The following is a 27,468-nucleotide window of genomic DNA, read 5'->3' on the forward strand; positions in this document are numbered from 1 at the left end:
TAGCCAACACCAGGAGGCAGCTGAAATAACCGCTGTCCTCAGAAAACTGCCTTTAAGAACAAAGAAGGTTCTACACACTACAGCCCAAGCAGGTAACACCAGTCTGGTCATTACCACCCAAACGTCTCTCCTCTCACTTAGTGACTGCATTATTAAATAGCTGGTTGAATTTTGGATGTTCTGGAGATAACAGCTCACAATTAAAGAAACTCTGTGGCAAAGCATTTTGAAAAGCCAAGAAATCTTTCAGAAAGGGAATATGCATACCTCTCAGCTTCAAAGTATTGAGCAGATTTAGCTCAACATTTTTTTTTCTTAGAAATGAGGTCTTTAGGGGCACCTGGGTGGCTCAGTTGGTTAAGCATCTGACCACTCTGGAACCCAGAGAAGAGGGCTTCTAGGCGATGGCACTAGGGGATGGACATCCCCAGGGGCCCAACTTCCCCCAGTACCTTGCTTACCTGTATCACACCTCCAAGGTAAGGAGGCCCTGAGGACTCTGGGGTTATGAAGTACATCTAGAAAACCAATTGTTGTGGCTTATATACCAGTTTAAATGCCTCTCCTTATTTCTTGACTTTTCCCCAAATTACCAGTAAATAACAGAATCTTGGGACTTGTCAAATAGCCTGCCTCTTCCCCTTCTTTGGACAGATTAATTAAATGATAAAACTTGTTAGTTATTTAACTTAGGTTCACAAGCTGACTAACATTACCAGGCAGTTATTACTGGTTCCTCTCACTACCACACTGGGAGAACCTAACCTCTGATGTAACAAATAATATTTTTAGCTCTTTTCTACCATAAAAATTGATGCCAACTTAGAAATTTAAACTTCAGAAAGCCGATCTCCATGAGGAAAGCGTATCACATGCTTCATATCAGGGAAAATGTTCAGGTAGACATCTGTTCTTGGAGCCTTTTCCTTTAAAATTATGAAAGAGGAGGTTGGGAGTGGGGGTGGGGACACAGCCATTCAACTACTGGAAAGGTAACTTGTCAAGGATTCTGTTTCAGCAGCTACTGAGCTTTGATTGTATATCAACTTGTGCAACACTGTGATTAATATCTGACTTCAATTCTTCCACCAGGTAAGTAAAATAAGAGCAGGACCACATGTCTCTTGCTAAATGCTTTTTCCCTCACACCTGGTGCAGTGCCAAGCAAAGGTAGTTGATCAATCAGTATCTGTTGAGTGAATCAATGAATCAGTGGCACTGTAGCAGAAGGCGAGGGGTCTTGGAGTCAGACAGATTTGTGGGTTTTTGCTTGTTTACTGGCTGTGTAACCTTCAACATGAAATTTAACATCTTCTAGATAGTCAGGATATGATCAGGACTCCTGTGAGGACTGAGCGAAGTAGTGTGCGTGCCAGCAGTTGGGGCGATAATGAGCAGTCCCTCAGAATGATGTCTCTGCCGTCCCTTTCCAACAGAGGGTGGTTGATCTTTTTCAAAATTGTTTTGGCTACTTTAGTTCTCTTGCATTTCCAAATAAACTTTATAATAAACTGGTCTCTATCTACAAAAACTCCTGCTGGGAAGTTTGACCACATAAACCAGATCAGTGTGGAGAGATTGTCATCTTTGTGCTGTCGAGTCTCCCAAACCAGGACCATAGTGTATCTCTCAGATCATCTTTGATTTCTTCCATCAACATTTTTTAGCCTTCAGCATCCAGCATCTGTACAAGTCTTGTTAGATTGGTGAATAATGTTTCTCTTTTTTTAGCTAATGTAAATATTTGTGGGTTTTTTTTTAAATTTTACTTATTTATGTGAGAGAGAGAAGTTGGGGTGATGGGGAGGAGCAGAAGGAAAGGGACAAGCAGACTCTGTGTTATGTGAGGAGCCCCTTGTGGGGTTCAGTCTCATGACCCTGAGATCATGACCTGAGCCTAAACCAAGAGTAAAACATTCAACTGACTGAGCCACCCAGGTGCCCCAATAATTGCATTTTAAATTTTGGTTCCAATTCTTTATTTATAGAATTGTAAATGTAAGGCATTTACATTTATAGAAATGTAAGGCAGCTGGGTGGCTCAGTTGGTTAAGGGTCTTTGGCTCAGGTCATGATAGCAGGGTCCTGGGTTCGAGCCCCTCTTCAGGCTCCCTGCTCAGCAGGAAGCCTGCTTCTCCCTCTCCCTGCCCTCAACTCATGCTCTCTCTCTCTCTCTCTCTCTCTCTCTCAAATAAATAAATAAAATCTTTCAAAAAAGTAAAGTATAGAAACGCAATTATATGTGTTGTTCTTGTATCCTATGATCTTGTTAAAAACAGTTATTAGTTTTAAGGGTTTGTTTGTAGGCTCCTTGGGATTTTCTACGAGTTTGTTTGTAGGCTTCTTGTGATTTTCTACATAGACAATTATATCATTTGTAAATAGGAACAGTTTTCTTGCTTTCCATCTATATGCCTTATATTTCCCACTCCAGCCTTATTGCTCTGTGTAGGAATGGTGAGAGAGACATTCTTGCTTTGTTGCTGATTTTTAGGAAGAAATCAGTCTTTCACTATTAAGTATGATGTTAGCTATACATTTCTATAGATATTTCTTACTAGGTTGAAAATGTTTCCTCATGGCTGGCTGAGAAATTTTACCATAAATTTTTATCACGGGGTTTTAATCAGATTTTTGACTGTTATTCTATTTTACAGAATTCTGATATAATCCATGAAATATTCTATAATTTCCAAAAGTTGCTGAGAAAGCTGACAAGATAAATCTTTTTATTTATTTATTTATTTGACACACACAGAGAGAGATCATGTAGGCAAAGAGGCAGGCAGAGATGGGGGGAAAGCAGGCTCAATCCCAGGACCCTGAGATCATGACCTGAGCTGAAGGCAGAGGCTTAACCCACTGCGTCACCCAAGTTCCCCGACAAGATAAATCTTATATCTTTGTTTCTGAAGTCAGTATCTTGACTATTAAGGCTGAGGAAGTCTCTTGCAATGTATATCTCATACTCGTTTACCTTAGTCCAATTGCTTCTTTTCAGTTGGACTTTTGGCAAAGATCAAGTGCGTTACCTTAGTTCACCTCCTGAACTTCAGCATAATAAAAAATTCTATTGTTAAACTTTAATTTCTGTGTCCTGGGAGTCTAACCATAATAGTTTATGGGCCAGTGTTAATTAATTGGAAGTGGTTAAAATTCTCCTAAATGAGAGCTATGAGGATGCCCAAATTTTATCTCATTCTTACAAATGTATCTTAAGAAATAAATTCCATAGAATCAAATATTGTTATGCCAGCATGACCAAAATGTCCAACACTACAGCTGTGTTTCATAAATTATGGTATATTCAGTTACTCAATAAACATTTATGAAATGTCCACCGTATGTCATTATAATCTTTGGCCCCTAGGGATACAGCTATGAGAACAAAAGACACTTTCCTGCCCTCTTGGAGCTTACTTTCCAGCAGGGGGGACAGACATAAATAAGGTACATAAATAAACATGCAGCATGGCAGATACTGATGAGTGTTTTGGAAACAAAGCATAGAGCATGGATAAGAAGTTCGGACATGGGAGTGGAATGGGATACTAGTTTAAATAAAGTGAAAGGTGGACCTCACCAACCAATATAAAGGAACATTAAATATTAGAATTAAGTACACTCTGTAGCAATGTGGTAAACTTTTCATATCTTATCAAAAAGGGATATAAAATAGGATATCTGCTGGGGTCAAGAATTTAAATATTTGCATATATATATAATAAAAAAATGAAAACAGTTGTTTGTGAATGATTTTATTATTATTTTACAGCATTGTTTACTCTGAGCATAATTATGTTTTCAATTTAAAACAAGAAAACATTTGGGTGCTTGGATGGCTCAGTTGGTTAATCATCTGACACTTGGTGTCTTCTTGGGTCATGATTTCAGGGTCATGTGGCTGAACCCTGGGTCGGGCTCCATGCTAAGCAGGGAGCCTTCCTAAGGGTCTCTCCTGCTGCCCCTCCCCCTCTCTCAAATAAATACATCTTAAAAAAAAAAAAAAAGTGAAAAGTCTGTAAGGTTCCCTAAGGCTAATTTGAAGATGAATGAAATGTGTGAGGAGGATACAGAGAGAACTCATGTTTGTGCTGGAAAAATTTTATTTGGGGTACAGCTGAGAAAGAAGCTTCTACTGAGGCGACTAATTAAAATTACATAGATTTTTTCGTTACGTTGTTCAGGGTGCCGAGAACAGTGGTTGTGCAGGGTTGGCTGCGAGCATGGAAATGATGGCAAGTTTAACATGTGTTCATAATTATCTCATTCAGCTTTGGCATGCAAACCTATTTTTTAAGATTGACTAAAATAAAATGTACTGACATGTCTTCCTGCAGACGACATTTTCCTCTGCGTTCAAGAGATGACAACTAATCACACAAGATGTGACTTGGTATCTATGTGGTAGCCCAGTTCCCTAAAGATGCAGAAAGACAGGTTACAACCATTGCCAGACAACGTCTTCCGATGATTCCGGGAGCTTATGCTTAGACTCCATGCGGGCTGTTCATGTGTTCTTCTGAAAATGTTTTTGTGGCATGGCCAAAGCAAGGCAGCCCGGGCCTGGCTTATTCCCTCTGGTGTTGATTCAGAATTTCTAGGCACTGAGCAATCACTCTATCGTGAATGGCAGACGCAGTGCTGTCTTCATGAGACACAAATGTCCTGAATATCTTGCATGTCACTTCTCGTGAAGGAAAAGCCCAGCAGTCACAAAGCTTTCCGAGTTTAGGCAAGAGCTCGATGGTATTTACTCAAATTTTCTCTTCAGTCCTTTCTTCCCTTTTTATTTTTTTCCTAATAATCACATAAGGGCTAAAAGGGAAAACATTATATAATGAACAGGTTCCATTGGATAGCCAAATAGTCTGTAACAATGTAATCTGGCTTGAAAATGTTCGAGTTGCTTGAAAAACACAGTCAGAGGTGACAGAACGCAGCTAGCTGGCGTGTGGGCAATACGTTGACCTGTGTTGACTAGAGTAGGGGAGAGGGAGGCCCCATATACTGTTTTCTCTCCCAGGGAAACCTGTCTCCCTCCCGGTTACTGCCTCCTGGGGGCTGTCCCAGTTTTGTTTTGGCTGGTGGTCGGGATGTCCTGGGGTTGTTCAATATAGCTTAAGAATACTTTCAAGATAACTGTCTCTGGAACCAAATGGGTCCCCATCCTGGTTCCTCAGTGACCTTGTACAAGTTACTCTATTTCTCAAGCCTTCAGGTTTCTTGTCAGTAACGTAGTGGGACCACTTCACAGGGTTTCTGGAAGGCTCAGAGAAGTTAGTTAATTCATATCACCTGACACATAATATATGCCCTTAGGTAGAAACTCAAATTTCTGTTTTCTCAAAGTTGCTGTTTTGGTTACAGAACACACACACACATTATAGCTCACTTGACCCTCCAGAGAGGTATTGTAATCAACAACGTACAGAACGAGGGGCCTTCGTCTATTCCAGCTGCCATAACAAATTACTGTAGAATGGGTGGTTTCTAAACGTCAGAAATTGACTGCTCACAATTCTGGAGGCTGTGTTTCAAAGCGCCAGTGTGGTCAGGTTCTGGTGAGAGCCCTCTGCTGGGCTGCAGGCTGCCAACTTCCTGTTGGCTCCCCACGTGACAGGAAGAGGGCAGAGCTCTCTGGGGTCTCTTTCTGTAAGATCACTAGCTCTGTTCATGGGGGCTCCACCCCCAATACTTCCCAAAGGCTCCGTCCTCAAGTACCACGGCTTTGGGTTCAGCGTATAACGTGAATGTGAGGGGGCCAGAGGTAAGGTGTGAGACTCCTGTCAGTGTTCTTCTGCTACACTGTTCTTCGCCATGTTTATGCTAACAGAGGGCCAGTTGTCTCTATACACATATAATATGAACACAGTACAAAATTTATAAGGTGCACAAAAGGTAAACCATAAAAGAGTAAGGCTCTGTCCCTCCTCTGTCCACCAGGTATTCCTTTTGTTTCCCCAGTCTTGACTTTTTCTCAAGTGAATATTTATTTTTTTAATGAATTAATTAATTTTTTTATTATGTTAGTCATCATACAGTACATCCTTGGTTTTTGGTTTTTGGTTTTTATTTTTCTTTAAGATTTTTTATTTATTTATTGGACAGACAGATCACAAGTAGAGAGGCAGGCAGAGAGGAGGAAGGAGGCTCCCCGCTGAGCAGAGAGCCCGATGTGGGGCTCTATCCCAGGACCCTGGGATCCATGACCTGAGCTGAAGGCAGAGGCTTTAACCCACTGAGCCACCCAGGTGCCCCACATCCTTAGTTTTTGATGTAGTGTTTCATGATTCATTGTGTGTAACACCCAGTGCTCCATGCAAGCTCCTCCTCTGAATCCCCCCCTTCATTTTCCCCTTCCTTCTCCTAATGTCCTCTATGTTACTCCTTATGTTCCACAAGTAAGTGAAACCATATGATAATTGACTTTCTCTGCTTGACTTTATTCACCAGTTTAGTCCATGTTGATAAAAATGTTGGTTATCATCCTTTCTGATAGCTGAGTAATATTCCATTGTATATATGGACCACATCTTCTGTATCCATTCATCTCTTGAAGGGCATCCCGGCTCCTTCCACAGTTTGGCAATTGTAAACATTGCTGCTATGAGCATGGGGTGCATATGGCCCTTGTTTTCAATACATCTGTATCTTTGGGTTAAATGCCCAGTAGTGCAATTGCTGGGTCATAGTGTAGTTCTATTTTGTTTTATTCTTTTTGAGGAAACTCTACACTGTTTTCCAAAGTGGCTGTTTCAACTTGCATTCCCACCAACAGTGTAAGAGGGTTCCTTTTCCCCCACAACCTCTCCAACATTTATTGTTTCTCGCCTTGTCAATTTTTGCTCTAACTGGTGTAAGGTGGTATCTCAGTGTGGTTTTGATTTGAATCTCCCTGATGGCTAATGATGATGAACATTTTTTCATGTGTCTGTTAGCCATTTGTACATCTTCTCTGGAGAGGTGTCTGTTTATGTATTCTGCCCATTTTTTTTACTTATTTGTTTTTCGGGTGTTGAGTTTGAGAAGTTCTTTATAGGTCTTGGATATCAGCCCTTTATCTGTAGTGTCATTTGCAAATATCTTCTCCCATTCTATGGGTTGCCTCTTTGTTTTGTTGATGGTTTCCTTTGCTGTGCAGAAGCTTTTTATTTTGATTAAGTCCCTGAAGTTCATTTGCGTTTTTGTTTCCCTTGCTTTGGAGACATGTCTTGAAAGAATTTGCTATGGCTAGGGTTGAAGATGTTACTGCCTATGTTCTCCTCTAGGATTTTGATGTATTCTCGTCTCACATTGAGGTCTTTCATCCATTTAGAGTTTATCTTTGTGAATGGTGTAAGAGAATGGTCAAGTTTCATTCTTCTGTATATAGCTGTCCAATTTTTCCAGCACCATTTGTTGAAGAGACTGTGTTTTTTCCATTGGATATTTTTTCCTGCTTTATCAAAGACTACTTGACCATAGTGTTGAAGGTCCATATATGGGCTCTCTGCTCTATTCCATTGGTCTATGTGTCTGTTTTTGTGCCAGTATCATGCTGCCTTGGTGATCACAGCTTTGTAATATAGCTTGAAATCAGGCAACGTGATGCCCCCAGCTTTGTTTTTCTTTTTCAACATTTCCTTGGTGATTTGGGGTCTTTTCTGGTTCCATACAAATTTTAGGATTGTTCGTTCCAGAACTTTGAAAATTGCCATTGGTATTTTGTTTGGAATGCCGTTGAAAGTATAGATTGTTCTGGGCAGCATAGACATTTTAACAATGTTTATTCTTCTGATCCATGAGCATGGAATGTTTCCATATTTTTGTCTCTCCTTAAATTTCTTTTGTAAGTGTTCTGTAGTTTCTAGAGTATAGATCCTTCACCTCTTTGTTTAGCTTTATTCCAAGGTATCTTGTGGTTTTTGGTGCTATTGTAAATGGAATCAATTCTCTAATTTCTCCTTCTACAGTTAAACATTGTTAGTGTATAGGAAAGTACCTGATTTCTGTGCATTGATTTTGTAATCTGTCACATTTCAAATGAATATTTAGATGGAGTAGTCTTCTGTGGCAAGTCTTCTTCTCCAGTAGGAGACCAATGCAATATGAATTTGAGCCTAGAAACACATCTGGGAAACAAAAAGTTTGATGAAGAGGGTGAATCACTTACAAAATCATTGAAGGGACAATGAGAAGCAAACTCTGGGGAAGGCCTTCAGGAAGCTTCTAGAATGCCTCCACAAAACTGACCCATCATGGGAGCAGCTACCTGGGCCCTACTCAGGAAGCTGCTTCCAGAACCTCCTCCCAAAGCCACCACCACTGCCACTGCAGCGCCCGCTCCACACTCCCAAAGATGGACAGCAGGGTTCAGCTACTGCCTTCAATGCACTTGCCTCTTGACACCCAGTGCTGGAGAAACTCACCATACCACAGCTTTCCAGCCTTGCCTGCCAGTAGAAAAGTTCCAAGCAACAGTCAGTGGCCTCCGTCTTGTTTCTGCCTACTGAGTCTCAATCCAGTCTGTGGGGTGGGAGGAGTCTAATTCCTATCCAGAGCTCTAGGTGCCAGGGATTCTGGGTGTGAAACACAGAGCCTACAAGCTCATGTAGTAGGAAGGCACCCTAAGCAGAGTGAGAACCAGTTCAGTGGTTTCTGGTTTTATTTTGCATTTTTTAAAGACTTATTTACTTATTTTAGAGAGAGAGCAAGGGGAGGGGCAGAGGGAGAGGGAGACAAGCAGACTTCCTGCTGGGCGAGGAGCCTGATGTGGGGCTCTGTCTCGTGACCCTGAGAACATGACCTGAGACAAAATCAAGTGTCGGACCCTAAACTATCTGAGCCACCCAGATACCCAAGTAGTTTCTATCATTTTTTCAAAAAAGTATATCTGTATGTATTGGCTTACGCTTTCCACTTTTTTTTTTTTTGTCCTTTTTTTGCAAAAGTCATGGTTAGTCTATCCACTCCTCAGTTTTCTTACTGTTATTTCTTTCAAGACAGACTTGGTGGCACTAGACAGCTCCTGCGTGGAAATGGATGGTGTGTAGAGTGTGTTCACACAATATGATATACAGTATGTAGTGTGTATGGATTTGCAATATCGACCTTCACTCTGTAATATTTTTTAGATTCCCATCCATCATGGCTGCCATCCGGCTTCGAGAATTTATTGACCGCCGCCCAGTGATCCCACCCAGGTAATGTCCTTGCAGACAGAGATGCCATCCAGAGCTGCCCTGGGGCAGTCGGACACCTGGGGGGCCAACTTGCTCACCTGCTGCTCTCTGATTGACAGACAGCTGCTCCCAGAGGTTCCAGTGACATTTCTTTGGGTTTGGGGAAAGTTAAAAAAAAAAAAAAATCCCACACTCATGGTAACATCCAAGCAAACTGGCTACTTTGAACTCCCCCAAAGAGGGAAGGATATTGGGTTTTGCTTGGAAAGCCCACATTTTAGTGAGGAGCCCTTTACTCTGCTTGGAATCAGACTTCTTCATCCTTCTCCCATATGAGGGGGGGGCAGTTGCACAGATTGAAACTAAGTAGGATTTTTATGCTTTCTCCCGATTCATAGATGGTCCAAGACTAACAAGTCCTAGATGTGTTTTACTGTGCTAAATTCATTGCTAAGAGATCGCGGATAATAATCTGTAGATCCTAACCTCGCCTTCCCTCACCACTGGCCGTGGGGTCTGCAAAGGGTTAGAAGCTAAGAAATTCAGGCAGGAACTCTCCCATAGCAAGTGACTTTGGGGTCAGCCTCTTTGGCTTCGTGGTTTCAAGTAAGCCTCACGTTTGTTTTCATATCTAGTTATTTTTAACAATGTTTAGTCAACAAAGATAAGTCCTTCTGCTTCCAGAAATGACTGAAGTAGGGGCAGCGAAAGGATGCTTTGTTCCTAGATACTGTGAGTCCTCTTCGGAGAAGCCCCAGACTACCCTCAACCCACATGAGGAAGAACTGGAGGGAGACAGGGCTGGGTTCCCGTATTTCCCAGTTTCTGCCTCCCCACAAGCCCTTGGTCTTTCTGAGTGTGTTTGAGGCCTGTCTTATCCACTGTCGGGGTATTTAACTGTGGGTCATCCCCTGGGCAGAACGGAAACAAACCTCCCCCAGGTGCTGCTACCCGGAGTTCTGTGGATCCAAGTCCGAGTCACTGGGTCTGGCCTAAGCCAGCCTGTGGGGAGCCTGAGGGTTAGGGTGGGACACAGTGCAGGAGGCAGAGGGTCCATGAAGTCCTAAGGGCGGCTGGATTCTGTTCTCTTGCTCATCCATTGGAACCCCACAAGGAGGCAGGCTGCTTGAACTAGGCAGTTCCAAGGTGGGGTCCCAGCCTCCCCACCGTACTCACGGTGCAGCTGGTCCTCGTGGACTTGATGCCATTGACCTTCGCAACCGTAGCGGGGTCCAACCCTTCATGAGGTTCCTCAGTGGCACCTCTGGAATGTTACCTCCCACACTCAGCTGCCTCTCCCCATCACCACAGCCAACTGCCCACTCCTGTCCTCCTCCCTCCCGGCCTCCAGAGGGCGCTCCATGAAATGTAAATTGGATCAAAGCCCTCAGTTGCATGAAACCCTGCATTGCAGTCACTGCATGTGGTATAAACTCTAAACTCTGCTGGGGCCTATGGGGCCCTCCATGAACTGGCCCTGCCCCCGCTTCAGGCTCCTCCCTCCTACTGTCTTTTCTTTGTTCCCCGGAAGGGCCCGCCTGGCTCACACCCAGCGCATATTTGCTCATTTCATCTTCACAACGACTGTGAGGTATAGAGGAGAAACTGAGGCATGGAGTAGTTAAGTGACTGTCCCAGTCCTAGCGATAGGATTTGAAGCCACAGGTCTGGCCCCAACATCTGTGCTCTTGATCCCCGCACTTGGCTGCATGTCCAGGGAGGTCCCTGGGGTGGGCTCATTTGCCCCCCTCCGCCCACCACTGTCACCTCTGCAGAGCCGACGGCCACAAGCAGTAGTTCCTCCGTGCGCATTTGTTGAAAATAAAAAGAATGAACATGAATCAGTGAGTATCTTGTCACAGATTTGTGGCTTGGCATCCTGCTGACTGGCAGGATCCTGTGGAAGACACGGACCTCCTCCTTCCTCTCAGACAACATCGGGTCCCTCCCTACACACCCAAACCTTGGCTCCTCGTGAGGGAAAATGGAATCACACACTGGCAGGGGCACCTGATAAAATTAAATATTCAAGGGCTCACACAGCTCCCTTAAGAACTGTATCAGATGCAAATGTGACTTGCTGTCACCCCCAGGCGACAGGCCCCACCCAGGCAGGGCTGAGGGCCGGGTTGGTCTACAAAGCACAGGATGCTCCCAAAACGATTGCTTCGTGTGGAGGAAGCACAGTGCAGTGTGGAAGAGAAAAGATGGCAAATTTCTGTCAGACCTAAGATGGATTTTTGAAACACCACCTGAAGTGGTGTCTGGGAGACCCAGAGGCAGCTGTTCCTTCCCAGAGCCATGACAGCACCTACCACAGATCACCAAGGATGTTCACGTCGTCTGGTTGACTCATGGAGTCGTTCCGAAGGGGTGATGGTGCCCCACACTTTACTGACAGGGAACCTGAGGATCCCCTCTTCCTTGAGGGGGTAACGAGTCTGGGAGATGGCAGAGCGGGCATGGTGTTGTCCCATCCTCTGTGCTGACTTGCTCATGTCCTCTCTAAGTGACTCATTCTCTTGAGCCTGTTCCTGACTGGCCCAGCGCTTACTCATTGTGTGTGATGAGTTAGTGCCTGAGTGTGGTTTCCCTACCAGATCGTGATCTCTTGGGTAGAAGACAGTATTTATCATCACTGTGTCCCTAGCACCTGGCCCATGGCGGCCACAGTAGGGCCTTCAATGGGAAATTGTCTCACTGAATGGAAGACCACGTCCAGCTCTCAGGCCCACACTATTCTTTCTCCTCTTCCTGTGGTGCACAACCTCTACTTCCTGTCTGCCCATGAGAGAACCCCAGAGTTCCTATAGAAATAACACTGAACTCTTCTGGGAAAAAAGCCATCCTGTGTACACGGAGATGACTCTGGATGCCCCATGGAGTTCAGCGAATGGGGTTTGATCCATGGCTCTGGCGTTTACCAGGCAGGTGATATTTGGAGAGCCCACTTGACCTTTCTGAGCCTCAATCTCCTGTTCTGTAACAGGGTGTTCGTAATATTTACCTGGCAACGTGACTGGGAATTAGATGAGGTCACCTTCCTAAAGCCTGAGGCTCAACACAGACATAACAGAGGACAGCAGAGTCACTTGGGAGCATGGGCCACCTCGGGCCTTGGGGCCAGGTTCTTGAGGGATGAACGCTCTTGACTTCTCCTGTGGGTACTGAATTTTGTCCATGGATAAGCCCAGATTTCTGCTCTGGCGACACGCACCCGCCCAGGAGACAGGTTGGCTCTTGCCTAGACAGAACATGTCACCTGAAAGAGCCAAGCTGTCAGAGACTGCTGAACAATGTGTGGGGGAATCAGACAAAGCAGGACTCCTGCTCCCACACGAGAAGGAAAGACCTTCCTACAACTTGTTCAGCAATCTTGAGAGCCACGTTAGCAGATGGGCCTAAGCAGAGTCCGGCACATCTCTTCAGCCAGGCCCTCTCCCCAGCTTCTCAGGAGAGGCCAGCTACGGTGAGGCCTCTGGGAACACGGGCCGGTGGGGCCAGGGTGGGCATTGCCCCTCATTAAGCTCCTGCCAGGGAACTTTCTCCTGTTTGAGCTGAAGTTAGTCACACAGGGTGCTTGGAAAGTCTACGCAAAGAGTTGGAGGCAAAAGCCACCCTTTATTCCCCAAACCATTCAGCTTCTCCACCCAACCCTACGTCCCTCCAGCGCCTGCTCACACACTTTCCCTTCTTTTCTCAACTTCTGGGCCAAAACCCACCAAGAGAGATTCCCCAGGGATGGCGAGCAGGGCTTGTTACCCAGTGCTGGAGAAGAAGGGCTTCTCCATTCTCAAAACAGCTTTGGCAGACTACGTTCAAGGAGCAGGGCTTAGGTGACTCACCGGTATACAGCAGGCACTGGTTAAATGCATGCTAGGGAAGAATCCATGGTCAAGACTCAGCCTACTGGAAACGGCACAACAACTGTGAGAAACCAGTGTGACTTTGGAACCCCAGCTGGGTTCTTAACAAACCATAACATGGCCCAAGGGTCATCTCTCCAAGGTAGCGCTTCAGAAACAGGATGGTGCCCAAGAAAGTCCCACTCCCAGGCGCTCAGAAATGTCAGTTTTTCCGTGTTATTGTGCCAGTTCCTCCTGCTCTGTATGACTAAATCCCTGCTGTTACGTATTCTTCTGGGCTCAGCCACATCATCCCAGCCATAGGGCAGGCCCAGACAGCCTGTGATTTTCTGAAAATCAGAACTCCCTGAGGTCCTGTTTGCCGAGACAGACAGACCCACCCTGTTCACAGTGCTTGCCTTTCATACTTTCTAGACAGCGAGGTTTCCACCGGCCCCCACACACTCCACACGGATCCCAACCCTGGCCACGTCTTGGGTTCTAAAATTCGCCTCACCTAGAATATATTTTCCATCCTATTTGCCTACCCCCACTTCCCTCCACAAAGCTCAGGGTTTCTCCGTGTCCCACGTCCGCTACTACGGTTGCCTCTTGGCCAGTCTCTATACCTCTCGTCCAAAGGTCCACCACTTTGTGGTCCACGCTGCCACTGGAAAAGATCTTTCTAGAATAAAAATGGTCCTAAGCCTTTCATCTTCTTAAAAATGCTACCAAGATTCCATGTCACCTACAAGAGTGGTTCTCAACCTCTCAAGACACAATGCTCCCTTTATTTCTAACAAATATCTTATAATGTTCCTCCTGCTCTTCTGAAATAAAATCTGCAAATAACATAATCCAACTACATGCAATTCTTAAATAACTACATAATGCAGGGACTATAATCTATGAGGAAAAGTCATTGATTATAAAATAAGATGTCCTTCAAAAGGTGAGGTCTGGGCACCACCTCACCCTCACTGCGCCTCACCGCACCTCGTCTCACCTCCTCTGCCCCCAGCTCTGGGGGTTCAGCTATCCGCCCTGTCTCACCTTCACGCCCAGAAACACTCCCTACCTCCTTTGTGCCTCAAAACTTCCTCAAAACCCAACCCTCCCCAGCGGGGCTAGGCTTCCTCCTCCAGCCCAAAGCACCCTATGCGTTAAGCCTTTCTAGTGCCTGTTCATTTCTTGCATCATACGCTTAATCATCACAGTTAAAAAAAACAAAACAAAAAAAAAAACTTGTGAAAGTGTGTAAATCTACCCAAAGTAGAAAAAAAAATCAGCATAAGGAGCACCCATTTATCCATTTTCACATTGTAACAATTATCAGCATTTGCCCCCCTGGTTTTATATGGCTTCTTATTTCTTTTTCTCATATTTTGAAACTAATACCTGACAAGACGAATATTTCCTTATGAATCTTGAGAACCAAATCCTGAAAAATGGGTAAGAGAAGATACTCCCGTCAAGAAAGAAATTCCATAGGTTTCAAGAGCTCCGTGCCAGGAACCAGGGGCAAAGGGCATGGAATTTTTTATCAGGCCACAAGTGACATTCTTCTGTAAAGAACTAATGGTAGTAACTGCTTTTTTATTTTTTTTTAATCCCCCTCTTACTTTCTCTACTAGTATATTCATCACTCATCAGGGAAAGGACGTCCAAGGATATTACCCCGGGCAGCTGGCAAGAGTCCATTTTGATTCTAGTAGGAAGAGACACCCCAGGTAAGACACCTTCCCAAATCTTAGTTTTCAAAAATTTCACTAAAGCAAGAAGGATAAGTGAAAAAAAAAAAATGGGAGTCACAAATTGTAGTCATAATTGTAATAAGAACAGATTCTAATAATTGTTATTTAATGAATTCAAAAAATGTGGACGGAGCTACACCAAACTGTTAATAATGGCTTTTCCTGAATGGTAAGAGGGCAGTATTTGATTTTATTTTTTACCTTTTTCTCCATTTTCCAGATTTTCTCTAATGAACATGTATTACTTTTATAATCAACAATAAATATAGAATGTTATGAAATCATCAAAGAAATTTAAGAAACATCATGAGTTCAGAGTTTCACCTTGTTCAGAAAACTTACCCTTCCTGAGACTCAGTTTCCCTCTCAGTAAAATTATGAATTTGGCCTAAATGGTTTCTGCCTTTCCAGATGCGATTTTTAAGAAGAAAAGGAAAAAATAAAAAAGTAACTTCGATATTATTTTCTAGTTTGGAGAGGCAATTTGAGTTAACTTTTGAAATGGTTGATCGTGGGCAACCTTCTCTCTAAATCCTTCTCTGGAGTTCGTTACCTTATTTGTTAGGTAAAATAATTGGTGTAAAATTCCAGAACATAGCAAGCATTTGAAATATGATTGCTCTAATTTTGAGTTTACTGTCTAATATATTTTACAAATTTCTTCTCTTTATCACCTTTACTATAGTTAACTTTAGATTAGCCTCCATGTAAGGAAAAGGGAGCCATGCCATCTATTAAGCAGCACAAAGTCTTAACTTAATAGAAGATCAAACTAGAAGTAGCGTTAGAGCTCATTCTGATCCATTAAGTCAATAAGATTTAGCCCAGAGAAGTGCCATGTCTTGTACCCGAGGTACAGTTGGTTGGTGTGAAAGCTGGTACTGGGAACTATGCACGTTTTCTGATTTTCAGTTCAAGGCTTTGTGTTCTCATTTAGATCCACAATAGACTAAACTCTTGTCAAGGGTGGCCCCACCATCAGGGCACTCTCCCCATGGACTCTGTGGGCTGTGACAACACCCCCAACTCCAACACCCAGCACCTGAATGTCAGTCCTCCCCATAGGACGGCTCAGGCAAAGGAAATCTTGACTCTACTTCTCCTAGACTCTGACGAGACTAGTGCCCGCCCAAGATGAGCCTCAAGGGGGAAACTGAGTGCACATACCAATCAATGACTATAGTAAGCTTCTAGTTAAAAAGAAGGAAAAGTCGGGGCACCTGGGTGGCTCAGTGGATTAAGCCACTGCCTTCGGCTAAGGTCATGATCTCAGGGTCCTGAGATCGAGTCCCGCATTAGGCTCTCTGCTCAGCAGGGAGTCTGCTTCCCTCTCTCTCTCTCTCTGCCTACTTGTGATCTCTCTCTGTCAAATAAATAAATAAAATCTTTTTTTAAAAAAATTTAAAAAAAAAAGAAGGAAAAGACAAGCCCTTAAGCACTTTCCACTCCTTCCACCAGAACAAAACAAAGCAAAAACAAACAAACAAACAAAAAAAACGGGAAATAATGCAGTTCTTGGGACAAGTCCTATCTTCAGTTTTTGTGGTTGTAGTTTAACTTGATAGGCGTCTGGTGGCCTACCTTCCCCAGATATATTCCCCTACCAACTTAGTGTTTCCAGTATTAGAATCGGATCCTTTGAATGAAAGTCTTATCTTCGGGACACTGATGTATTACTTGAAAATGGCGACTCTTCTGGTTCCATAGAAACACCCAAGGCGAAGGCAGAGTGGGCTGCCAGTCCAGCAGGGGTAGAGATCTAGGGACAATCACCAGGATGTGGTTCCGAAGCCAGGCACAGAAGTGACCAGACATCCGGGATGGTTACACAGAACCCAACTTCACAAAGGACTGACCTGTTGGTCAGGCAACTGATGTTTGATCGTTGCGGGGCTGTGGGGCATGCCCTTGTAGGGAAAGGAGTGTTCCTGTCCACCATTTAGGGTAGCCACTTTACAGGACCCAGTGCCTGTTAAGCATAAAATAAGAGCAAGTAGAGGTGGGCGGGAATTCTCGATGCTTCTACAGGGTGATGAACCATGGAGCCCCATCCACCCACCAGATCCCCTCCACCCCCCACTCCCCACCCCCAACCAGTATCGCACCCAAACCATAGCCGTTGCTTTTCCTGAACTTTGGACAGAACTTATCCATTTCTGCCAACCACTCATTGAAGAAGGCCCATTATAATCGAGTTTTTAACCCGAATATGGAATCACAATACATTATGATTATATAGTTTCAATCCCCTCGTTTATATGTGATTAATCGGGGCGCCTGGGGATGCGCAGTGGGTTAAGCCTCTGCCTTTGGCTCAGGTCATGGTCTCAGGGTCCTGGGATGGAGCCCCACATCGGGCTCTCTGCTCAGCAGGGAGCCTGCTTCCTTCTCTCTCTCTCTGCCTGCCTCTCTGCCTACTTGTGATCTCTGTCTGTCAAATAAATAAATAAAAATCTGTATTAAATAAATAAATAAATAAATGTGATTGATCATGGTGATCCCATCAAGTAAGGCTACATCCTACTAATAAATAATTGGGTTTAGATGTTCCTAAATCTCACCCAACATCTAATATTTTTCACACCTAGAGCTGTTCATTTCATATATTTTATAGTTCAAAAATACCCATGTTCGGGTGCCTGGCTGGCTCAGTCAGTAGAGCGTGTGACTCTCAGTCTCTGGGTCTTCAGTTCAAGCCCCACATTAGGAGTAGAGATTACTCAAAAAAAAAAAAAAAAAAAAAAGGAAAATAAAATAAAATTTAAAGATATACATGTTTATTATAACATTCAGAAAACATTAATAAAAAAAGAATTGAAATTACCCTTAGTGTCACACTCAGAGATAATCATGCAGACTATTCCAGATCTACACAAAATGGAATGAATAGTATTTTTTCAAAGATTTTATTTATTTATTTGACAGAGATCACAAGTAGGCAGAGAGGCAGGCAGAGAGAGAGGAAGGGAAGCAGGCTCCCTGCCAAACAGAGAGCCCGATGCGGGGCTCGATCCCAGGACCCTGGGATCATGACCTGGGCGGAAGGCAGAGGCTTTAACCCACTGAGGCACCCAGGCACCCCAGAATGAATAGTATTTTGAAACCCTTTTTTCCCTAGTTTATTGGGATAGTGTTGACATAAAACATTGTATTCTTTTAGGGTGTACAACATAATGATTTAATATATGTACATATTGTGAAATGATTATTACAATAAATTTTGTTTATATCTGTCACCCCATAGAGCTGTAAATCTTTTCACTCATGATGAAACTCTTAAGATCTATTGTCTTTGCACCTCCCAAATACACAATACAGTATTATTAACTATAATCACCATACAGCACATTATATTTCCAGAACTTACTTTCTGGAAGTTTATCCCTTGTGACCTCCTTCCCCTGTTTTCCCCATCCCCCAGCTCTGCCTCTGGCAACCAGCATTCTGTTCTCGATGCATTTGTTTTTCTATATTCCACATTTAAGTGAGATCATACAGTACTTGTCTTTCTCTATTTGACATTTCACTTGGCACAATGTTCTCAAGGTCCATCCCTGTTGCAGCAAATGGTAGGTTTTCCTTCTTTTCGTGGCTGAAGAGTATTCCGTTTTACACGCATACACACCATCTCCACCCATTCATCCGTCAATGACCACTTCGATTGTTTCTGTGTCTTGGCCTTTGCCAATAACACCACAATGAACGTGGGGGGGTGCAGCTATCTGTTTGAGATAGGAATTTCATTTTTTTTTTTTTTTCTGATAAACATCCAGAAGTGGAATTACTGGATCATATGATAGCTCTATATTTCATGTTTTGAAAACCCACATACTTTCCACAGGGCTGCATTCCTGCCAACAGTGCACGAGGGTTCCTTTTTTTCTTTTTTCTTTCTTTCTTTCTTTTTTTTTTTTGCCAACACTTCTTATCTCTTGCCATTTTGACAACAGCCATTCTAAGGGCTGTGAGCTGACAGCTCAGCGTGGTTTCCATTTGCATTTCCCTGGCAATTAGTGACTTGGAGCCCTCTTCCTGAACCTGTTTGCCCTCTGTACATCTTCTTTGGAAAAACAATGTCTATTCAGATTCTCTGCCCATTTTTTAATCATATTGTATTTTTGCTATTGAGTTGAAGGAGTTACTGAGGTATTTTGGATATTAAGTCCTTATCAGATCTATGATGGGCAAATATTTTCTGCCATTCTGCAGGTTGCCTTCTTTTTTTTTTTTTTTTTTTTTTGGCTTCCTTTACTGTGCAATAAAAGCTTTTAAATTTGATGTAGTCCCATTTATTTTTGTTTTTGTTGCCTTTCCTTTTGGTGTCAAATCCAAAAAAAAAAAAAAATCCTTGCCAAGACTGATGTTAAGGAATTTACTCCCTATGTTTTCTTCTAAGAGTTTTATGGTTTTAGGTCTTACCTTCATGTCTTTAACCTATTTTGAGTTGAGTTTTGTGTATGTTATAAAATAGTTTTATCTGTTGCATGTGGCTTTCCAGTTTCCCAACACTGATTTCAGTTATACTGAAAAATTACAGTGGGAAAGGGTATTGGGGAGATCTGGAGTACAGGAAGTAGCCACGCATGAGCAGACCCTACAGAAGTTTTGATGCAGGCCACCTTCTATAACCTGTGACTGGACAGGAGGAGGGATGTTAAAGCAGGGGAGCAGGGAACCAGGATCCCCGAGCCACCCACTGAAAACTGCTGGGCTGACCCTGGAGCTATGGAGTCTTGCCAATGGCATCTCGGTAGCCTCCTGGCCATTTCCAGAGAATGGATCTCGGCTGATGAGAACATGGAATGCTTTTCTTCTACTGGGTGGTCAGTAAGCTCTTTCTATTTTCATTTAGACCTCTCATAGACTTGACAATCCCACCCCAGAGAGAAAGTCTGATTCGGCCTCAACTAGACCAACAAACTCTCATTCGATATATTTGTTTCCGAAGACATTCAAAGCCTGCTGAGCCATGGTATAAAGAAACCACCTACCAAAGAAACTATTCTCTGCCATTTTACAAGATCGGTAAGTCAGGTCAACCGCTCTTACTCTCTGAGATCAACCTCCCCTCAGATGAGCCTTTCTCGTGGGTTCGCTGCCATCAGGGACCAGTCAAACTGGGGGAAAGCATTCATGTGTGCCTAGTGCAGGAAGAATTTTGAGACTGAACCAAGGCTGCTTCCTCCTCTCCTCTTTTTTCTAGCTCCTTATGGAATCATGGATAAAAAATGCACAAATGTTCTTGGTAGGAAGCATACTCAAGTGTGACTACATCTCACTGAGCCCCTTTTCCTCAGCAGATTCCTTATTGTGCCTAAACGTATTATTAAGGGAAATTTTTTTCTTTCTTATGCTCCCATTTTAAATGGCTTTATGACAATTATTTGACATTTGAAGACATATTTCAAAGATTCTAATTTCCGTCTATGTTGCAACATGTGTGAGTATGAACAACCAAGCCCCCACACCATGTGACCCTGGAGGTACACACGTGGGCACCGATGTAGACATTACTTGTATTCCTGTTGTCATTGATGCTTTGAATTTTAGCAAGTGGGAGGAGTTGCTGCATTGACAGACTTTCTAAATGAGCAAATCTCACCATTTCTGGGGGCTCTTACACTGTGGCAGACACATATTTTGTTCCCCTAAGAGCTTTTAAGGTAAGTGTTATTACTTACCCCATTTTACAATAAAGGAGATCAAGTTGCAGATTTGCAATTAATTAAGCAGCCTCAGATCACAGCGCAGTAGGTGGGAGAAGCAGAATTCAGACCAAAGCCATTTGAAACGTAGAATTCTGTGCTTGATCCTTAAGCAGTACTGCCTTTGTCACAGCTGAGAGTCATTTGCATTACTATTTATTTAATAATTTTCTTTCTTTTTGCTTGAACAAGAACAAGGAAATGCATAGGACAGGGGGGTTGGTGGCTGGGGGTGAGAAGGATAGGCCCTTCCTTCTGTTCTCCCCTGTAAAGGGCAGAGGCCTAGATGGAGTGCTGGGCCAGAGATGGGGCTCAGGTCCCAAGGGAACCAGGAATCACAGCAACCAGGAAGACGGGAAGCAGATGGAACCAGGCATTCTCCAGACAGTGGAGCCACGGAGAGGGGCAGTAGAGGAAGCCGGATGGGGCGGAAATGGGCAGGAGGCATCTGGCTGACGAGGTTACCAGCCGTGAAGAGCTGGGGTCTGGGAGGGGAGAGGATTGGAGGCTGAGAAGGGAGCGGAGAGGAGGGGGAGCTGGTAGCTGAGATAAGCTCGTTTAGGGAAGGAGGTGCCAGGAGGGAGTGAGGGATGGTGCAAGTGGGCATCCCCCAGGGGTCCCGGGAGGGCGCTATTAAAGAAGGTTGGAGTGGGTGGGAGTGCCTGTTAGGGGCTGAAGGGTGAGGCCTGGGTGGGGGAACAGAAGCCTCCAGGTACTGAGCAGCTGGAAAGAATTGGTGGTCAGGAGGTGTCAGTGGGGATCCTGTCCCCACAAAACTGGCTAAGCAGCGCTTGCCCTTCCAAGACTGACTGAGTAGGAAATCGTCTTCCCTGCCACGTGGGAATTTGGGTGGGCCTTGAGTTACCAAAACGATAGTAAACAGGACCTTCTTTACAACAGCTCTGCTATGAGGGACTCCAGATAGACGGACATAGAAGGTTTTCTCCCGTGCTTGTTTTAGACAATTCCTAATTCTTTCCAAACCTACAGCCCCAGGTGAGTGTTGAGCAAAGGGATTTGATATTTACCATCTCCTGTGTCCCTAGCACCATGCTGGGTGCCAGGGGAGGAGGCAAACACAAGTCCAAGTCCACGGGAAGTTCCCAGTCTGATCGCGAAGATGAAGAAACCATCAGCCTATCACTGAATGATTGAGAAGCAACTAGCAGAGTAGGAAGATGGGTCTAGAACATGAGGCCATGGGGACCCAAGCTGGGCCCCACTGGATGAGGTCTGAGGCAGAGAAGTGGTGCACACTGCAGACAGGGACCCTGCAGCTAGAGGGGTGAGCCTTGTGGAGGGGAGGGCGGGGGGCATGCCAGACACGAGGATGCTGGCCTGTCTGGGCCAGGCAGGAGGAGGAGGGAGTGGGGGATCCCATGCAGTTGGCAGAGTAGGACAGAATGGCTGGAACTGAAGAGGAGTTCAAGAAGGGAGTCTGGAAAGTTTCATTTGGACAATCAGAGCCATCTTGGGACCCGTCAAGGAAGAGCCCAGGCGGCCTCGGAGGCTGTTGGTGGGTCGGCCTGCTCACGATGGGTTGGAGAAGGCACGACTACGTTGGCAGTCAGGCAGGATGGAGCTGTGGAAGCGTGGGCAGGACTCGGGCCTTGGGGGCCGCTGGCCTGCACATTCTAGCTCTGCAGTGTTGAGCAAGACACTCAGCTCCTCTGAACTTGCCTGTGCCTGCGTAGAATGGAAATTCAATGTCTGCATTTTAGGATAAATTTTTACTATTTAAAGTATCTGTCCTGTGCCAAGAACTGTGCTAAGGGGTATACACACATGTGTCCACACTCGTGGTTGCTGTGAGTCCTAACACCGTGAAAAGAGATATTATTATTTACTGCATGTAGCAGAAGAGGAAACTCAGTCTTAGAGACTTCAGGAAACTTCCTCAAGCTGATAAGTCGTCCATTCAGGTCATCCAGATTTGTTGCACTCCCAACCCTTGCTCTTGAATTGAACTGAGGAGGCTTCGTGGGAAATGGGAAGAAGACTCATGTGGTGTAGGATCCGGAGTGGGAAAGGTGGTATTAAGAGAGAATTCATGAGAGGAGAGAGAAATTAAAGCTCATTGCTTTCCACGTCTGGCACAATTGTCGGTGCCTCTGATAGAAAGCACCGTTTTCGGCAGAAGTGTCAAGTTGGCATCCACAGACAACTGGAATGAGGCGCTGGAAGGCACAGGCAGGAAACTTAAGATAGGAATAGGGTCCAACAGTCCCCTCCCCGGGGAGGTCTGAGGCCTAACCCATTCAAGAGGTAATTTATGTTGAAATATTCATGGCTCCAGTCACTGAACCACAGATTGAGTGCACATTCGTTATCTTTCCTGGAGTAACGTAGCATTCTAAGGCCTAGTGACTTAGAAGATGAATGATGAGGATATCTATCTTTTAGCTGGGCGGTTCGGGCTCAGGTCTTTCAAGGGGTCAGCCAGATGTCAGTGAGCCCTCTATCATCTGAAGGCTTGACTGGGGCCGGAGGACCCATGTCCAAGGTGGCTCATTCACACGGCCGTCACTCATACGCTGGCTGGCGATGGGGGTCTTGGTGCCTTTCCGAGAGGGCTCCCCACAGGGGTGCCATGGGTCCTGCCCCGGAATGGCCAAACTGCAATGCCTTTTATGACCTAGGCTCAGAAGTCACACACTGTCACTTCTGAGGTGTCCTACCAGTCACACACAGCCAACCCTAAGGCAGTGTGCCAGGGGATGATACAAGGCACGGATGCCAGGGGGTGAGAATTACTGGGATCCATCTTGGAAGCCGGCAACCGTGAGATGATTCGCTCACTGGCACCCATTATGAACTAGACACTGTATGTCTGGTGGGGGTTGACAAGATACCTGCTCTCAAGGAGCTGACATTCTTTGGGGAGGGGGTGAGGTACAGAGCGTAATCAAGGACATTTTTTAAAAAATTATAGACTGGGGGCGCCTGGGTGGCTCAGTCATCAAGCATCTGCCTTTGGCTCAGGTCATGATCCCAGGGTCCTGAGATCAAGCCCCGCATTGGACTCCCTGCTTTGCAGGGGCCTGCTTCTTCTTCTCCCAGTCCCTCTGCTTTGTTCCTTCTCTAGCTGTGTCTCCCTCTGTCAAATAAATAAATAAAAATCTTTTAAAAAAAATTATAGACTGTAGTAGGGCTGTAAGGGAAATAAGCAGGGTGATAAGTGCGGCTAAGGGAAATTACTTTTAATAGTGCTGTCAGGGAAAAAAAAATCCTCTATACGGTTTTAGCTGAGCCCTGGAAAATAGCAATGAGTCACATGAAGAGCATTTAAAGGAGCAGAAAGCGTGAAAGCTTGAAAGCAGGAAAGGCCTCAACGTGTTTGAGGAACAGAAAGGAGACAGCAGAGCTGGTGTGTAGTCAGTGAGGGTATGCGTGCTAAGACGCCCGGGTTCCAGTCCAAGCCCAAAGGGAAGATCTGAACGGGTTTCCAAGAGAGGGGGGCCCTGTCGTTTGTATTTTTAAAAGATCACTCTGGCTGCTGCTAAGACCCTGTTTGGAGATGAACAGGAGGCAGGGCAGGCAGGCCAGTGAGGGAACCGTTTACTAGTTTAGAACAGAGATGATGGCAGCTTGGAGCAGCAGGGAAGACAAAAAAGAATGAATGGATTCCAGAGATATTTTGGAGGTGACATCAGTGGGGCTTGGTGATAGATCTGCTGTCGAGAGCACTTTGATTCATTCATCTGTGTTCTTTCAGTAAATAATTTGAGAGCCTACGTGGATGCCAGGCATTGTGCAAGGTTTTGGCAATACCACATCAAGCAAAAATAGACACAAAGTTTCTATGTTCAGGAGGCTTCAGTGGGGAACGAGGAGAGAAATAAGCATACAATTTCACCTGCCATACATGCTAGGAAGCAGAGTTTATGTGATGCCGTAGGAGCACTTAACGAGTCAGAAAGGGACAACAACAAGTCTCTGAGGAAATGATGAGCTAGAAGTTCGCCAGGGAAGGAGTCTGGGAAGAGCTTCCCCGCAAGTAGGGCGTGTGCAAAAGCCCTGTGGTAGGGGCGTGACATATTTGAGGAACTAAAAATAAGTACCAATGAAATAGACGAAAGCACTGAAGTCAGGAAGGGTGGAGCTGGCTGAGGCTCGAACAAAGAGAGGGTTTACAGGTCATTTTCAGCTGTGACACCTCTGGGCTGAGATTAATGGGAAACCAGCAAAAACTCTGGAAGGAGGACAGAGGTGACATGATTAAAAACACATTTTGAGAAGATTGCTCTAACCGTGGAGAAGGAAAAGGAGGCAGGCTGGGGAGTCGGGTGGGGCAGAGATCGAATATGGTGAGTCAGGAGGCCATGGCAACGGTTAGGCTCAATGTTCTTGACCTCAGTGACATCACTTTTCGCAATCCCAATGCCCAGGACAGACCCAGACCGTTCAAACCAGGATCTCCCGCTGGGAGAGGGTGGTCCTAGGCATCAATACCTTAAAAAACTTGCCAGATTAATCCCACCATGCAGCCAAGTTTAGGAAGCAATGGTTTGTGGCTGATGATAGCTGGGAACAGTGGAGAATTGGATGGATTTGCCAGATACTTGGTTGGCCATTGTTTTGTAAACAACAGTCAGGCAGGCAAGACCCTGGAGAGAGAGGTCATAAATCTGAGCACTGAGAGCAAACACAGCAGGGGCTCAGTCAAGCATTGGTTTGAACCAGGAAGCTGACTCTTTTGGGGGAAGGGCTCCTCACAGAGTAAGATGGATGGTAATTTGTGTATCAAGGTGGTGGGTTTTTTTCCCTTGACCATCTGACCAGTCTTTGGGATCAGATTTTAAAGGCAGGGCTTAGGACTGATTTGCATTTCATGGTCAGTTCTTATTTCTTTTTTGGGAATTGGTGAGAAACAGATTAAATTGAGATCAAGATAGATCACAGTTATTACGCAAGAAGTTCTTCTTCAGTAAAAAAAATGTTCTTTAGAGAACATTTAGGCAACACAGACTATGGGCAAGACACAGTGTAAGAAATGAAGACTTTGTCCTCAGAGAACTTGAGCTTGGGAGGATTAGGATGGCCCCTCAGACAAAAATTGTCCTTGTATTCCTCATCCTGGCACCAAATACTTAAAAGAACTCATTCTTCAAAAATAAAATGTATGTTCTCAATAGCAGTGTGACCCTTATATTCTCTGAACTTCCATTCTCTCATCTGCGAAAGGATAAATATAGTATCTACCTAAGAGAACTGAGATACCCATGTAAAGACTTTAGCATTCTGCCTGTAACATTTATAACCCTTCAAAAAAAAAGTTAGCCATTATATTATTACTGATCAAAGAATCAGCACGTGCCAAAAAACAAAAACAAAAAACCCAAGGCAATGGAATTGTATCATACATAGGAATTAAGTTCTAAAACCAAGGCCTAAAGTAATAATCACATAGAATCAAAGTTATCCTTGAAAATCTCTTAAATTGTTCAAAGTGAAAATATTAAATGATATTAAGTTATTAAAGTAGCTGGAGTAAATGGGATTCAGCAAGTTGGTTAAATTTTCTCTGTAGTTCTAAATTAATTATTCATTTTGTTTTTCGATGATGACTTTCAAAGATGTCACCCCCACAATTCCACAAGAACAATAATTTCACTTTATCAAATGGTAAGGAAATCCCAAAGATCATTTCACACGTCCTCTCCATAGTATTCCCCACCCCAAATTTGCATAAGCATGGAGGTTCAGAAGGAACCCCCACAAAAGTCTGTTGAATTTACCTCGTTAAATGAATGGGTCATTCCGCTCCACGGCAACTCTGACCAAGGATCACTGAGGCTGGTGAATGGGATTCCTCACACTCCTAAGCCACTTAGATATATTTCCCTGAAACACAGTGAAACCCTCCAGAAGGTCAGAGTTGCTATGTTAACCCCACAGTAAGCCTCGGGAAGTCAAATGGTTACTTACTACGGACAGGTACACACTTTACTAAATACGATTTAAAAAAATCCTTCCAGGGATGGCATTTCTGGTCATACTCCGGGGTTCAATGAAATGTTATCTATTCTTAATTTCAAGAAATGTTTGCGTCTTCGGTGCTATTGACGTGCTGTGGCCAGTGGAAAAGATCAGGGACTTTAGGGCCAGATAATCCTGGGTTGGGTCCCCTCACAATCCTATAAACTTGGCCAAGTTCATTAATCTTTCTTGGATGGTGAAACTGTGGGCGGGTCTGTGAGGATTACTGTGGATATTAACGTAAGTAAAACACTGAACACAGTGCACAGCACCACACATAATATATTTGTGTTACGCTGGTATCATTGAAACGCTCTTGCTTTTTGGTTCATCAAGATGATTGACGTATTTAACCCCCAGCCCTCCTTGAAAGCTCACCTTTGGACAGCAGAACTGTCTGTGACTGTAGATAAGAGGTTATAAAGTACAAGGGAACTCCAGTGGGTATGACTTTAGGGATGGTAATAACCGAAGTTTGACACATACATCATACAAAATGATCTGTTAATAATGTAGGGTTTAAAGGGTATGGGGGTCTAAAATTAGGATGTCAAATGCCAATTTATATGGCTGATTTAATTTTATTTACATTTGGGCCTAATTCAACGGTCTCCCTATTGATCAGAGATCGAAACACAGAAATAATCTTTTTTTGAGTTTCAAGTCCTTTTCTCCCCATCTTTTACATATTATATTCATTTGTCTTAAATCCACCAAATTATTTTGTTATTGCACATAATTGTTGTTGACCATATGTTAAAATTTAGGAGTGAATGGTCTTAAAACTAATCATTAATTTGTTTTAAATTTCAGATTGGGACCAGAAATTAGCCACAATTTCATCGAATCCTAGACCACTAAATTCACTGCCAGAGTTCTACTGTTGTGAAGACAGGCTGTTTTGAAACAAAACCTTTTAAATTAACGTAACAATGGCATTTGGTCAAAACCACATTCAGAGTTCCTAGTTGACCCCTTTAGATTAAAATAATAACCGAACGACTTTTGACTTAAGTGTGTA

The 27,468-nt window shown here is 44.1% G+C and overlaps 1 protein-coding gene across 4 annotated transcripts; it reads left to right on the forward strand.

Annotated features, from left to right (window-relative positions):
• SPMIP3 (sperm microtubule inner protein 3) lies at nucleotides 1-27,446 on the forward strand. Of its 4 annotated transcripts, none has more exons than XM_082704056.1 (6): nucleotides 1-92; nucleotides 1,019-1,092; nucleotides 9,117-9,185; nucleotides 14,644-14,739; nucleotides 19,616-19,788; nucleotides 27,261-27,446. In XM_082704056.1, exons 3-6 carry the CDS (start codon nucleotides 9,130-9,132, stop codon nucleotides 27,350-27,352), a joined length of 417 nt encoding a protein of 138 aa, XP_082560182.1. In that variant the 5' UTR covers nucleotides 1-92; nucleotides 1,019-1,092; nucleotides 9,117-9,129; the 3' UTR covers nucleotides 27,353-27,446. The 4 variants fall into 4 exon arrangements, with proteins under 4 accessions (XP_082560182.1, XP_082560183.1, XP_082560184.1 ...); XM_082704057.1 differs by having other exon boundaries at nucleotides 1,022-1,092; XM_082704058.1 differs by lacking the exon at nucleotides 1,019-1,092.
• Nucleotides 27,447-27,468: the final 22 nt, after the last annotated feature.

The sequence above is a fragment of the Mustela nivalis genome, assembly GCF_964662115.1.
Source record: "Mustela nivalis genome assembly, chromosome: 16".
Lineage (NCBI taxonomy): Eukaryota > Metazoa > Chordata > Mammalia > Carnivora > Mustelidae > Mustela > Mustela nivalis.